The 15000-nt window shown below is 47.3% G+C and overlaps 1 protein-coding gene across 1 annotated transcript in view; it reads right to left on the reverse strand.

Moving 5' to 3' along the window:
• Nucleotides 1-15000, reverse strand: part of AHCTF1 (AT-hook containing transcription factor 1) — a 220573-nt gene that overhangs the window by 36588 nt on the left and 168985 nt on the right. Inside the window, 3 exon segments of the mRNA XM_066596053.1 lie at nucleotides 1-1290; nucleotides 2825-2996; nucleotides 12618-12640. The exon segment at nucleotides 1-1290 is cut by the window's left edge and continues 247 nt beyond it. Of these exon segments, the coding sequence (XP_066452150.1) occupies nucleotides 1-1290; nucleotides 2825-2996; nucleotides 12618-12640 (1485 nt within the window).

Below are 15000 nucleotides of genomic sequence, written 5' to 3' on the forward strand. Positions count from 1 at the left end.
TCTAGACCATCTTAAGGATATCCTTTTAGGAGAAAGAGGCGGAGTGGAGTCAGACTCGTTAGAGGCCTGAGAGACTCCAAGCTCAAAGTGTTTTATCAACTCATTCACAACATGTTTCCCCCTTCGTTCTCTTGAAGGTGTAATAGCAAGTGGTTTGGCTTCCAAATTTGGTTCATTCTCACAACCTTGTACTGCTTTTGATCTAGTAATTCTGGTACCTGTTGCTACCTTTAGATCCACAGTGTCTCTGATATTTATTGGGTCATCTAGTGCAGCAGCTTTTCCTCTACGGGTTTTAGCAGGAGAGGATAGTAGCATTGGTGCAGATTTTTCTGTAAGCCTTTCACTTTCTGTAGATTGAGGTTCATCAGAAACAAAACTTTTTTTCTTTCTGGAAATCCTTGTGATTGTAATGGCTTGTTCCTCTTGTAAGGTTGCTAAAGTTGTACCCGAGTCGTCTGGATTATTTTTGGCTTTTCTACCCCTTTTTGGAGTCGTTGGAAGCTGAAGTGCAGAATAGTTTGTGTTGTCTGGGATCTTTGCGGTTCTCCTTATACTTCTGCGAGGAGTGGGAGGTTTTATTAGTAAAGACATGCCTTCACTAGAAGAAGTCTGCAGTTCATTCAAATCAAGTTTCTGCTCATCTGATATCTCAGGTGTTCTAATCCTTAAGACCGTATTTGTAAGATCTTCAGGGTCTGTTCGCTTAATTTTTTTTACAGGGGTCTTAGACAGAATGTGTAAATTTTCAAGTTTTCTTTCGGATTCATTTTCGTAAAGTGAATCACTACTAATTTCTGATGCAAAATCCTTACTTCTGTTTACTTTGAAAACATCAAGCAAGTTTTCATCAATGGTTACCTTGATTGGCTCAGGCATATAAGACAATGTTTCAGTAAAAGTCGGGCCTTGCTCTGTGTCAACAAGAGTCAAGGCCTGTTGGCAACTTTCAGTATTACTAACTAGATCTACAAAATTGTCCTGTTCATCCACAAAAGCATATAAATTCTTTGAAAGGTCTTTTAACATTTCATCACTAGAATGATCTCCCTTCATTGGTTCTGCCTCTACATAGTCCTCTCCTTCAAGTATTAAACAAAAATTATTTGGAGTTACAGAATGTTCCTCTTCAACATCGATCTTAGCTTCCACAGAGTCTTTGTAATCTTCAGATTCATAATTGTTACAATATTCGCGAACAACATTCTCCTCATCAAGGTCTTTAATTGAGCTCTGTTGACATGTCACTTCTGGTTCAGAGACTTCAATACCCACTTTGTTATTCAAATCCTAACAAAAAAAAATGAAGGAAAAAAAAACATAAAAACTTCCAGTATAAAAAAGTTACTAGCTATATAACCAGTTTGCTGAAGGCAGAAAAAAATCCAATAACAGTATCCAAGATCACTAGTCCACCTGCTCTACCTGATAACTGGAACTCAACTTTAAAGTCAACAGTTATGTAAAATGCACAATAACGTGGTGTCATACTCCAGTCAGATCCGTGATAACAAGCAAAGCGGCACGGAGGGGGTGGGCGTGACAAAAGCGGCACGGAGGGGGTGGGCGTGACAAAAGCGGCACGAAGGGGGTGGGCGTGACAAAAGCGGCACGGAGGGGGTGGGCGTGACAAAAGCGGCACGAAGGGGGTGGGCGTGACAAAAGCGGCACGGAGGGGGTGGGCGTGACAAAAGCGGCACGGAGGGGGTGGGCGTGACAAAAGCGGCACGGAGGGGGTGGGCGTGACAAAAGCGGCACGGAGGGGGTGGGCGTGACAAAAGCGGCACGGAGGGGGTGGGCGTGACAAAAGCGGCACGGAGGGGGTGGGCGTGACAAAAGCGGCACGGAGGGGGTGGGCGTGACAAAAGCGGCACGAAGGGGGTGGGCGTGACAAAAGCGGCACGGAGGGGGTGGGCGTGACAAAAGCGGCACGGAGGGGGTGGGCGTGACAAAAGCGGCACAGAGGGGGTGGGCGTGACAAAAGCGGCACAGAGGGGGTGGGCGTGACAAAAGCGGCACGGAGGGGGTGGGCGTGACAAAAGCGGCACGGAGGGGGTGGGCGTGACAAAAGCGGCACGGAGGGGGTGGGCGTGACAAAAGCGGCACGGAGGGGGTGGGCGTGACAAAAGCGGCACGGAGGGGGTGGGCGTGACAAAAGCGGCACGGAGGGGGTGGGCGTGACAAAAGCGGCACGGAGGGGGTGGGCGTGACAAAAGCGGCACGGAGGGGGTGGGCGTGACAAAAGCGGCACGGAGGGGGTGGGCGTGACAAAAGCGGCACGGAGGGGGTGGGCGTGACAAAAGCGGCACGGAGGGGGTGGGCGTGACAAAAGCGGCACGGAGGGGGGGGGGTGGCGTGACAAAAGCGGCACGGGGGGGGGGGGGGTGGCGTGACAGAAAAGCGGCACAGAGAGGGGGGGTGGCGTGACAGAAAAGCGGCACAGAGAGGGGGGGGTGGCGTGACAGAAAAGCAGCACAGAGAGGGGGGGGGGGTGGCGTGACAGAAAAGCGGCACAGAGAAAGGGGGGGTAGCGTGACAGAAAAGCAGCACAGAGGGGGGGGGGGGGGGGTAGCGTGACAGAAAAGCAGCACAGAGAGGGAGATATTTGCGACAACCATTTTTCCAAACCTTTCATATTTATGTAGCGAACATCGGGTCAATGTAGTTAAGTTAAAAGCTAGTACCTGGCTGAAAGGCTTAATGCAAGATAGCATAGAGCACACAATCACAGTGGAGTTGTTTGCATGCAAGGAAAGAAGCCATTTCATGATAGTGTTTAAAAGTTACACAAGGATTTGCTCCTACATTAATTAATTACAATTACCGGAATCTCCAGAACGTGAGAAAGCGAGTAAGTGGAAACAGGAATTTCCTCAATTAGAACTTTCTCCTCTACCATCTGTAGCTCCGCTTCATTGATTTCATTGCTTTTTTGATCAAGAGGTTCAAAATGCACACTCTCAATTTCTTCCCCATCGTGAAAACTAATGACAGCTGTAAAGAAAGAAAGGACCATTATACTTAAAGTAAGATGCATAAAACAAGATACTTTTGCACTTACCGTAAAGTCTCTTACGTTCATTGTGGGAAACAGCTTGGACTGTGGGTATTGCTACTGTCAGTGGGAGGCGGACACAAAGTAAAAAAGTTTCTTAGCTTGGTGCCTGGAGGAGGGGTAGAGCTGGCAGGAAGAGCTAATCAATTTTTGTTGCCACTAGTGCTAGAAACAGATGTCCCAGGCCAGAGGAGCAGTTCCGATAAGCTCATGGGAAGAATGTTGTCCAGTCAGTGGGAGTGGAGGAGCTGTTGAAGGCTAAGGGCTAATTAGAAGTGAAAAATGTGCACTCACTGATGGGGGAGGAAGCCCCTCCCCTGAGAGCATGACTACTCTATGGAGGGTAGTAATGGGACGTAGTGAGGCTTGCAGTAATGCCCTTGAATTATTTGTACCCCAAAAATGATCTAGCTCCAGCTCTATGAGAGGAAAGGGTGTGCCCACTAGAGTACAGGCAGGGAGGAAGCGATGTGGAGGGAGCCATACTTCTCTCCCTGGCAAGTACTCAAGGAGCCCTCCTATTCCAGCAGGGTCACCAATGGTCATTCCTTAAGGGAAGGTGGGAAGGATGTAGAGCGGCTAGGTATCCTATGGCTGGCAGGTCACAGGGGAGTTGGACCTCTGCATTGCCAAGTTGTCTTCTTATAGGTAGTGGAGAAAATCATTATGCATGCACTGTACTCCAACCTCGATGAGAGAACAGAGGGTGTTTTGGGGCAGGATAACAGCGCCCTATATTCCAAGTGTGGTGGGAAAAATGGATCTACTAAGCAGAAAGGTCTTCCTCTTATGGTCACCGAACTAAAACTAGCTTAGCTCAGTGTCTACAAAAAGTCCTTCCCAAACAGCTATGCCCCTCTTTCAGTGTCTCCTAGTGGCAGCAACTACACACCCAAGGTCTCACTGTGCACGTACCCCAATGACACAAACAAAATGTTTTTTCTCATCTCATTCATTGGGGTGCACACCTTGAACCGAGGGTAAAGGAGCATTTACACACACGGATAGATCAAAATTTGTCAGAAACTGACAGTTTTGAGCGAACCCTTTGCATTCCTACTAATGAGCTAAATAGGACCATTAGAAGCTTACTAGCTTCATTTGCATGTGTTTAGAGGACAGCGGGTGGTGTGTTCTCTAAATACATCACTATTGTTCAGCAGGATGGCTGCTGAAGCAATGTTATCAGCACTGCCTGCGGAGAACTCAGCATGCAGTCCGTCCCATCAGTCCCGATGGATTTTAAGCTGAGCTGCACTCAGCGATGGATGAAAAGTACATGGTAAGTGTACGACTGCTTTTGAGTGATAACCATGTGTAAAAGAGCCTTAAAGCTATTGCCACAAGGAGGAGCACACTAAGTAGTAGAAGTGTGGGCTCTTCCAACCAGCTATACCCCCTCCTGCAGGAACCAAGCTAATCCTCTTGTATGGAACAGCCAAGCAGGATATGAAAAGGGTACAACAGGTAGTATAAGGTATAAAACGAACTGCGAAAAACCATGCGTAACTCTGGGAAAAACACTCCAACAAGGGAGATAGATATCAAACACGTACCAAAATAGAAGAAAACAAAAAACAGGTGGGTGATTAAGGCGAAAAAAATATTTCAGGGGCGTGGCTAAACGGCCATGAAGTTCAGACGCACCTAAAAGAAGCTCTGTGGAGACCCCGCTAATCCTGGCACATCCTTCCTTCCCTGAGGCACTGAATCCTTGTACAGGCACCCGGTGACTGCACTGGCGCCAGGGGGTCATAATAGTGGCGTCCTTGGTGCGGCTTCTGAACTGATTTAAGCGAGAGGCCCAGACTGGGGCCTGCATCCTACGCTTGCCGTGCGCCAGAAGATCAGCGCACATGGGGGGCAGAGCTGTAAACCACGGCTCCCTACCTGCTGGACACCCTTGAAGTAATCGGCGGGAGAGATCCACGATAGCGGCGGGGAGCTGGGCATCGGGTGCGGGGGCGGCACCTACCCCACCCCTGCCTGAGAGGCAGCACAGGAGTGCTGTGGACACTGGCAGGTATGCACTAGTCCTGCTGGCAGAAGACTGACATGGGGGCTGTGGGGTGAGCAGCGGCAGGACTGGGACTCTCTCAGGATTCCCTCACTGCTGCGGAGGCTGGTGAGCAGGTGGCGAGACAGGAGGGACGGACCCTCCTCCACCTTATCGGGCGGCTGCTACTTAAGTGAGGCAAAATCTATTACAGCACACAGCGGGGGACCGAGAATCCCGGGCGGGCTCTCTGCAGCAGCGGACGCATTGTTACTGGAGATAGAGCCACTCTACTATTACTACTCCTAGCTGACATCACAGCTGAAGATAGTCATTCTGCTACTACTACTAGCTAACATATTACAACTGGAGATAGAGCCACTTTACTGCTACCACTCCTCCTCCAGGCGGACATATTACAGCTGGAGATAGGAGTAGTAATGGTAGCAAAGCAGCTCTAACGGACACATCACAGCTGAAGATAGTCACTCAGTTACTACTCCCCCTAGTGGACGCATTACAGCTGGGAGTAGAGCCACTCCACTACTCCTGGTGGACGCATTGCACCTGGGGAGAGTCTTTCTATCACTACTCATAACCGCCACACCACAGTTGGAGACAGTTACTCTACTACTATTCCTAGCAGACACATCGCAGCTGGAGATAGAGTCACTTTACCTCTAATATCACTCCAAACGGTCATACCACAGCTGGAGATAGTCAGTCTACTACTACTGCTCCTGGTGACCACAACCCAGCTGGAGACAGTGACACTTTCTACTAAAAAAAGAACTGTGTATATAGCACCCCAGTGAAGTGGGTAACATCAGACTTAGTGGGTAAGCCCCATACTGACCGCAACCATATCGACACCGGTGCCCTGTCGGCGAGGGAGCTGTAGAACCTCTAAAATGAGCTGCAAATACAATGCACCAATAGCAGAGCGGCTGCATGAATTTTCTCACAAACAACCTGATGCTAGCCACACACTGTCTGATCCAATGAAACAGCCACCTACGGCTCCGGGCTCTAGCCCGCCTCTGCCTTCCGATTTGGAGCCTACACTGCGCCAAGTTACGGCCCAATTGCTAGATGCCATTAAATGTTCCACTACTTCACTAACGTTGCCCTCCTGCGACAGGATATGCAGAACCTTAGGGAGCGGGTCGGAGAAACTGAGGCCCACATCTCTCAGGTGGAAGATACTCTAACTCCAATACCAGCTAAATTGACCGAAATGAAGATGATGGCCGGTCTATGGTCTCAACGGGCTGATGACCTGAGAAGAAATAATCTTTGAATTCTAGGTCTGCCAGAGTGTGCTGAGGGACAAAAACTGTACATTTATGGAGGGGTGGCTGAAAGATCTTCCAGAGGTGGACTTCTCTCCAGCTTTTGCCATTGAACGGGCACATAGAGTTCCGTCTCGGCCCCTGCCTCCGGGTGCCTCACCGCGGCCGATGCTGACACGACTACTCAGTAGTAAGGATAGACGCGCCGCCCTACAAGCTGCTAGACGTAAAGGAACACTGAAATTTAACACAACCGTCTCCATCTTTCCCGATTTCTCAGCCACTCTTCAAAAAACTAGGGCATCCTTTGTCAACGTCAAGCGTCAGCTGAGAGAAGCTGCTATCCAGTATTCCATGATTTATCCTGCCCGCCAGCGTGTCATTCATGGCGACTGCACTATCTTCTCTACACCTGCGGAGGCTGAGACCTGGTTGGAGCGACTCCCAAAATCGCCCAGAAGTTGACCTGGAACTCCGGGAGTTCAAGAACTGGTAACCTAAGTGTTGTGACCCTGTCGAGAGTCTGCCCTATCTACCTTGTGTTTAACCCCTCCAACCTCCCCTTCTTTCCCCCTACCCTGTGTAGATTGGGCAGTAATATATGACAGAGACCTTTTGGGACTTCTTCCCCCATGCCTCAGGGAATTATTATTATAATGGTTATATATGTCTTTTTGGGATCCACAGACTTTATGCTTGATGCGAAATGTGAGACTGTGCCCTATATATTGCCATCTGATAGGTGCACTTTCTCCCTCTATATTTACTATGTTGCATGTACTAAATACCAATGTTCTCATTCTAAGTAATCGGGCATACATGCAACTTGAAGTTTGGTTTATAATTGGAGATGAGCGAACGTACTCGTTTAGGGCGATTTCGCAATCGAGCATCGCTTTTCGAGTAACTGACTACTCGGGCGAAAAGATTCTTGAGCGGCGTGATAGAGCGGGGGTAGCAGTGGGGAACAGGGGGGAGCTCTCTCTATCCCCCCCTCCCCCCAACTCCCCTCTGCAACCCCCTGCTCACCCCCGGCGCCCTCCGAATCTTTTAGCCCGAGTAGTCAGTTACTCGAAAAAAGCGATGCTCAATTGCGAAAACGCCCTAAACGAGTACGTTCGCTCATCTCTATTCATAATGTTTCGTTACAGTTTCTTTCAAGTTTTGCAAGGATTGGTGCGGCACAATATGTGGATACATGATTGGAGGGGATATGTAGAGGTCCGGATGCTCATGAGCCACTATCGGGGGTCCACTCCCTTTAACTTAGTGATTATCCTATTACTACATGTAAAGTATAATATATATGTCTAATTACACTATGCTGTCCTGGAACGTCCGGGGGCTGGGCTCTCCCAGGAAGCGCTCCACGATATTCTCACAAGTGAAGCGCTGTAACGCACATATTGTATGTCTCACGGAGACCCACCTGACTCCTGAGTCCATATCGTGGTTGTGCAAGCCCTGGGTCCAGTGGTCCATTCACGCTACCCACACTTCATACTCTAGGGGAGTATCCATCCTGACTCAGCAACTCAGATGGGAGCCTGGTCGGACCCTGAGGGGAGATATGTCTTCATTCAGGCCTGGGTTGAGTCGAATCCATATATGTTATCCCCTTAGGGGGTTACCTGCCGGCGAACCTGACTATCCTTCATCAGGTAGCCTAGTTTGCATCTTAATTCCCAAACGCTGCTGTTGTCTGTATGGGCGACTTTAATATGTTGCTTGACACTACATTAGACAAATTTAGTACTACGCAGCCCATTTCTATTAACCCACATCCTACAACACTAGCTACATTTACTCGGGAGGTGGGCTGGCAGGAGATCTGGAGAACTAAACATCCAGCGGATCGGGAGTTCTCATGCTACTCAGCTGGTAGCAACTCTGTTACGTATCGATTACATTTTTGCTAACGCCCGTGCTCATACAACAGCGGGCAAAGTACAATATCTTCCTGTGGGGGTGTCAGACCATTCTCCCCTTTGGGCTGAATTTGGTATGGCAAATGGCAAAACTAATAGGCATGGTTGGAGAATACATCCCTTCTGGCTGAGCCTACTTGACCCACGATTGTATACCTGACCAACTTGCCGCCTTTCTGGAAATAAATAGCCCTGATACTGATCCAGCACTACTCTGGGAGACCCTTAAGGATTTCCTCAGATGTTGCTTGTGCTCCTCCACATCTTTCATTAAACAGAATACTTCCCGATGTGAGCAGGAGATGGCATCTGAATATTCCAAATTGGAAGCGACTTATGTCGCAGACCCCTCAGATGACAATAGAACAAGATGGCTGAGCCAAGGAAGACAATACCTCCTATATCTGCAGGAGAAGGCCCGTAGGTCCACTTTCTTTGGTAAGCAAAAATATTGTGAACAAGGTAATCAATCCAGAATTCAGCGTCCCCCTTTACATTACGTGTCAAATCTGATTCAGGAGAAGTTCTTATTGATAGGGATCAGATTGGGATGCGGTTTCAACAATTCTACACAGAGTTGTATAACACCAAATCCCACCATTCTCATGACACCCTGAATGATTTTCTAAATAAGCCTACATTCCCGACACTCACACAGGACTAACAAGCATTTATAGATGCGCCCTTTACTTTGACCCAATTAACGGAAGCGCTTTTGGGCATGTCCAGCGGTAGATCGCCAGGGCCTGATGGCATTCCAAATCGAGGTATATGCCAAATACCAAAACCTACTGCTCCCTACATTACTCACCACATGTAATGCGGCCTATGAGAAGTGAGATCTCCCCCCAGCCTTCTATGAAGCAACAATAGTACTTATTCTAAAGCCGGATAAAGACCCCCTAGACTGTGGTTCCTACAGGCCAATTTCCTTACTTAATACTGATTACAAACTTCTGACTAAAATGCTGGCTAACCGTCTTAATACCATAATACTGGATTTAATCCACCCGGATCAAACTGGGTTTATGCCCGGGAAGTCCACCAGAGAGATTTTGTGGAGAGCCCAAGTGGTGATGCAGGTGGGGGCGGCCGGAGGAGAGGACTGGGTCTTGGCCTCCTTAGATGCAGCAAAGGCATTCGATTCCATTGAATAGCCCTTTTTTCGGGTTTTACAGAGATTTGGTTTCGGCGAGGCCTTCATTCATTGGATTACTCTTCTGTACAAATCCCCCCTAGCAGCTATTTCCATTAATGGGTCCTGTTCTCCCTATTTCCAACTACATAGAGGAACTAGACAGGGTCTCCCCTGTCCCCCATACTATTTGCTCTGGCCATAGAGCCGTTGGCAATGATGCTACGAAAGACCCAGCTATACAGGGGTGTAGTGGTGCGGGATAGGGAGGATCGGGTGGCTTTATATGCCGACGATCTCTTGCTTTTCTTGGTGGACCCCGAGTCAACCCTCCGTCACGTGATAAATCTCATTAATATTTTTGGCGAGTTCTGGGGCCTTCAAATCAACTGGACTAAATCGGCCCTGATGCCTGTTTCCGGTGGGAGTCATTTGGGAGATATTGACTCAATCTGCGGCCTCCGGATCTCCAAATCAGTTTAAATACCTGGGGTTAAAGGTAACCAGTGAAGTGGGAAGGTCTCTAGAGCTAAATGTATACCCCCTAATAGATCTATTCAAGTTAAGTTTAAAATATGGGGCTCCCTACCGCTCTTGGTGGCGGGGCGCATTAACCTCAACAAACTAATAGTATTACCGAAGTGCCTATATATAATGCAGCATGTGTCGGTACATATCCGACCAGCTTCTTTAAATCTATGCAGTCCCTAATGTCTTCCTTTACATGAGGAAATTCCCGTCCCAAACTACGAATTTCTACGCTTTTGAGGCCAAAGCAAGACGCGGGCGCTGCCCTGCCAGATTTGTTCCTTTACTATGTGGCCAGTCAGCTAATTCACTTGAGAAGCTGGCTAAGCGATGACCCTCTCCTAAACTGAGGCGCATCCGGCACATTATCTAAAAATCCCTAGATTGTGACACCTACTGGAATCTCCTTCTATTCTAACAGGCAAAATGTTACCAATTCATAGGTTGGCCTTTCAGGTCTGGCGGCAGGCCAAGTCAATTGGCCATTTTACAGACATAATAGCTGACATTCCCCATTGCGTAATCCTGGGCTCCCGGAAGTACTCCCGATTGGCGGACGCCCAGGTTTGGGAACAATATGGCATCTGGACCCTGGCAGACCTCTTTCCACAGAGCATCCTGGCCTCATTTGAGCAGCTACAGAATAAATATGATCAGCCCCATTCCCACTTCTATAGATTTCTCCAGGTCAGACACGCATTACAGGCGCAGTTCCCACCGCCCCAGACCTGCTATTTCTCATTACCCCTTAATAGGTATCCTTTGCTCCCAGGGCCCTCAGGGCCTCATATCGGCACTATCCCACCTTATCTCAATATGAGCCTCAAGATATACCCTCTGCCCTAGTAAAATGGAGGACACAGATACAGACTAACAGATGATACATTCCAAGAGCTTCTGAAATCTCTATATGTATCCCCAGCAGCCAATAATAAAATGATCCAGCTGTATATAGTGTATCACTGCTATCTCACTCCAGCAAGATTGTATAAAATGGGCAGAATACAGTCTACAAACTGCATTAGGTGCTCTTGTGAGTATTCTGATTTTTGGCACATGATGTGGGAATGTCCTGTTATTGAAAGTTTCTGGGGGGAGGTCACAGGTTTCCTCTCTGAACTTGTGGGAGTCCCTGTTCCACCGAGCCCAGAGATTTGCCTATTTGGAATATTAGATGAAGAAAGCTGGCAACACCATAAAAAGATTTTTCTGAGGGAATCATTGCTCCTTGCTAGAAAAAAGATTGCATTGCGGTGGATGGATCGTAAGAACCCCCTCACTCTCAATGTGGAGAAAGCTGGTAAATTCGGTGGTGCAATATAATTATATAGTCTACAAGGGATGCAAGTATCCCGGGAAATTTGATAAAGTGTGGGGTTTGTGGTGTGAATCCCCCCTCACGTTATATTCACAATTCATGTCTTCATCTATTCTGGAGCTCAGACGTACCCCCCCCCTAGTGGATGCACATTCTGGAGAGGGACCTGTAGCCTCTGAAATTTGGCTTCTGTGTATCTGATCAGGCTTTAAAGAATTAATTTGCTATGTACGATGTACCAGGGTGACTGAACCTCCCTACCAATCTAATTATACAGTGATGTGTACTATTTACGTGCTGCACCTGTCTGACTATGTTTTTCTATGCTACTTAATTTTCAATAAAACGAGTTTAAAAAAAGAAAAGAAAAAGATTTCATGGCAAGTACAAACATCTCATTTTCTTGTCCAAGTCAGCCTGTACTAAAGGGACATTTTAGAGCAGATCTGGAAGGGAGAAACTGACATGCGAACAGTTAGATGGCAGTCTGCAAAAGGCACTGACCGTGAGAGGTGTCCGAGGATGCAAAAGAATGAGCCTTGTAAAATTTTGTAAAGGCTTATAAAGAATCTACGTGAATGCTTACCAGACCTGAAAGGCGGAAGCGCTGTTGCGAGTTTCTCAAGAGGTGCCCACAGCGGGAGTCGAATGTACAGTAACACAGAATAGAGGATCACTGCTCTTTGAATCCAGCCAACCGTGGTATAGGCATATACCGTGCAGTGTGAAATGATCACCTTGGAAGTCGTAAGGCCTTTTCTAGGCCTGTCTGAAATTCCAAAAAGGGAGTCAGAGCACCAGAAAATGGAAGTTCAAGCAAAATAGATTCTAAAGAGCTCGAACCAAAAAAATATAGCTTATGGAGAACATGTGATTTTGGATGAGAGTCTGTAGGGCAGATGGATGGTCCTTATTGATATGTAGTGATGATACCACCTTCAGTAAGGAGCGCACAGTACGGTGCAGGTGCTGAAAATGGATTGACCAGTCCTTTCAGGGAACAGAAGCCCAAGCGCATTTCTAGACCTGCCTGGGAAAAAGAAAAAAAAACACTACACTACTCGCATCAGGGGAAGAAAACCTGAGAAGAGGATTTCCTAGTTTTTAATCATAGTCTGGATAAAACCCCAATCATTCAGGACTGCAGCTTCCAACACCACAACACAGCTTGGCCAAACTTGGGTGCAAGAAAGGTCCCTGCAGGAGAAGATAGTCTTGAAGTGGAAGGTTCCACAGAGAGTGGATGAGTAGGCTGACTAGGTCAGTGTATCAGGTGTGTTAAGGCCGGTCCAGAGCCACAAGTTTAAATGGAAAACCTTCTCGTTTGATCTGCTTGAGAATGTGAGGAATGAGCAGGAAGAAAATGATGTAGTGGAACTGTCTGTCCGCTTAATTACAAGAGTGTACACAGCCCGCACTTGATGCATTTACCTGGACACAAAAGGTTGGAATCTTGCAAATGATTCTGTACACCGTGTCGACGTTTGAAAAGTAAAGAAAAAGTTGCAGCATCAGAAGCCCACAGATAGGAAAAATTGTGCACGTTCTGTCCAAAGATATGGACTTCTCAATCCCACAACGATAAAGTAATCAGCAAGCGTGCACTATATAGGGTGTAAAACATAGGCCTTACATCCAAACGGATGTGTCCTTTATTGAATCCACACAGCATACAGTCAGTAACTGCAGTCTTTGTCAGGCTTAATAGCTTGACAAAGACCGCAGGTTGTGGTTGAAGCGTTGTTGCCTGTATGTCAACGTTTGAAGACCTGTGCCACAAATGGGGTCTCCCAAAGATGTCATGGTGGAGTTCCAATTCACCCGGGTCGACCTCTCTGCTTAGATAGCCGGCTATCCAGCTGTCTATGCCTGATATGTGGACCATTGGGAAGTGTGTTTCCACCCATGCTAGGCTTTTTTTTCCAGCTTCCTCCATGACTACTGGACTGTGGATTCCACCTTGCTTTTTGTACGCGACAACAGTCACATTGTCAGTTTCAGCACGGACTGGGAACCCAGACAGCTGTTGCGCAAAGTTGAGTGACCGGATTTGTGTTCAAACTTTGAGCCCTACTACTGTTACTTTCCACTTCCCCCTGTGCTGTAAAGTTGTCTAATGTCCCTTCCCAATCCAAGGAGACTGGCATCTGTTGCCAGCACCAAACACAAGGTGAGGTAGTGACGAAACGTGTCAGAAAGTCGGAATCTCAGATCCAGCGAGTGTGGACTTGACTTGGATTGTTTACTGGAGACGCTGGGCATGAAATTGGCTGAATGCAATTGCTTCAACCAAAAGCCATTAACCACAGGACCTCTTATTCAATGTTGAATGGGAATTGAAGTCAGACTTTTTAAAGGCGTGCACATCTGTCTGGAAAATTTGAATTTCTGCGATGGTAGTAGAACACAGGGACTTATCGTGTCAAAGACAAGGGCCAGAAATTCTTATGGGTATATGGAGGTATGCGTCCTTGATGCCAATAGACTCCAGGAATTCCCCTTGTTCCATGTATGGAAAGACTGACTTTAGGGATACCATGCAGAAATGCTAAAGTTTTACATATTGATTCAGTTTCTTTAAGTCTAGAATGGAGTGAATGGAACCAGTCCTCCTAGGGTACAATGAAAAGTTTTAAATAAAACCCTGCAAAACGGTCTGCGAGTAGAACCGGGCAAATAGCCGGCAAATTGTTGCTACATGAAGGAAGTCTGGACAAAAAAAAAAATGGTCCAGAAGGCGACTGACATGCTATCGCATACTCTGAAGAGATGCCCTCCAGAAACCAGGAGTCTGAGGCATAGATGAACCAGATGTCTCGAAAACAGGAAAGTAACCCACCCCCACCCTGAGTGAATACGTTGAGGACAGCCCTTCCTGGGAAGGATTTTGTGGAAGAGGGCTTAGGAGCCTGTGGATGGGGATGCCAGGCGAGTCAGGGTCTGAAGGAAGTTTTCTTCCAGGGATTTTCAGTGCTTTTATTAGTATCTACGGTATGTGGACTACAGCATCGAAAGGAACAAAATCAAGGGTGATTCATCTGAAAAGACCTCGGTTAGCTAGACTTGTTCAGAGGTAGGGAAGTCCAGTTAAGGACCCTTTAGCCGGTGCATCAGCATCCCAGGATTTCAACCATAGCCTCATTAATGTTACTATGGAGGTTTCGCAAAGGTATTCACCTGCATAGGTGATTAGCTGCTCAATATCTGCAAGTTCTTCTGGGGAAGATGCAGAGAAAATGCTGTGCGCAATTGCTTGCCCCCATTTGGAAGTAGCCCTGCTGACCCAGGTTAAAGCAAAGAGATCATAGGGTCCTACCCTCTCAAAAGAGGTTTTGGCCTTTGATTCTAGTTTGTTACTGTGGACTTCTGCGAAGGAAGAAACATCCGCTATGGGCAGAGTGGTGTATTTTGCCAATCGTGACACTGGAGGGTCTACCAATAGAGATGTGCTTTTTATTATGGACTCCTCCGAAAAGGGGTACATATGTCTAAGCGTCTCAGTTTAGTGAAACACTTGTCCTAACAAAGAATGGGAATTTCCCTGACATCTTCAAATTTCTTGAGGGAGGAAAAGACCTTAGGAAAACGTCTTGGACGTCTGGAAGATTTCTCTTTCCCCCCATACCCCCAACTTGTAAAAAGTTTGAAAAAAACTACAGCTACTCTTCAAGTCTACAATGCTCTACTGCAATGTGCATGCGGCTTTATACTTTGAAGAGACAAAAATAAAGTGTGGTCTTAAGTGGTC

This window comes from Eleutherodactylus coqui, chromosome 3 (genome assembly GCF_035609145.1).
Source record: "Eleutherodactylus coqui strain aEleCoq1 chromosome 3, aEleCoq1.hap1, whole genome shotgun sequence".
In the NCBI taxonomy this organism is placed as follows: Eukaryota; Metazoa; Chordata; class Amphibia; order Anura; family Eleutherodactylidae; genus Eleutherodactylus; species Eleutherodactylus coqui.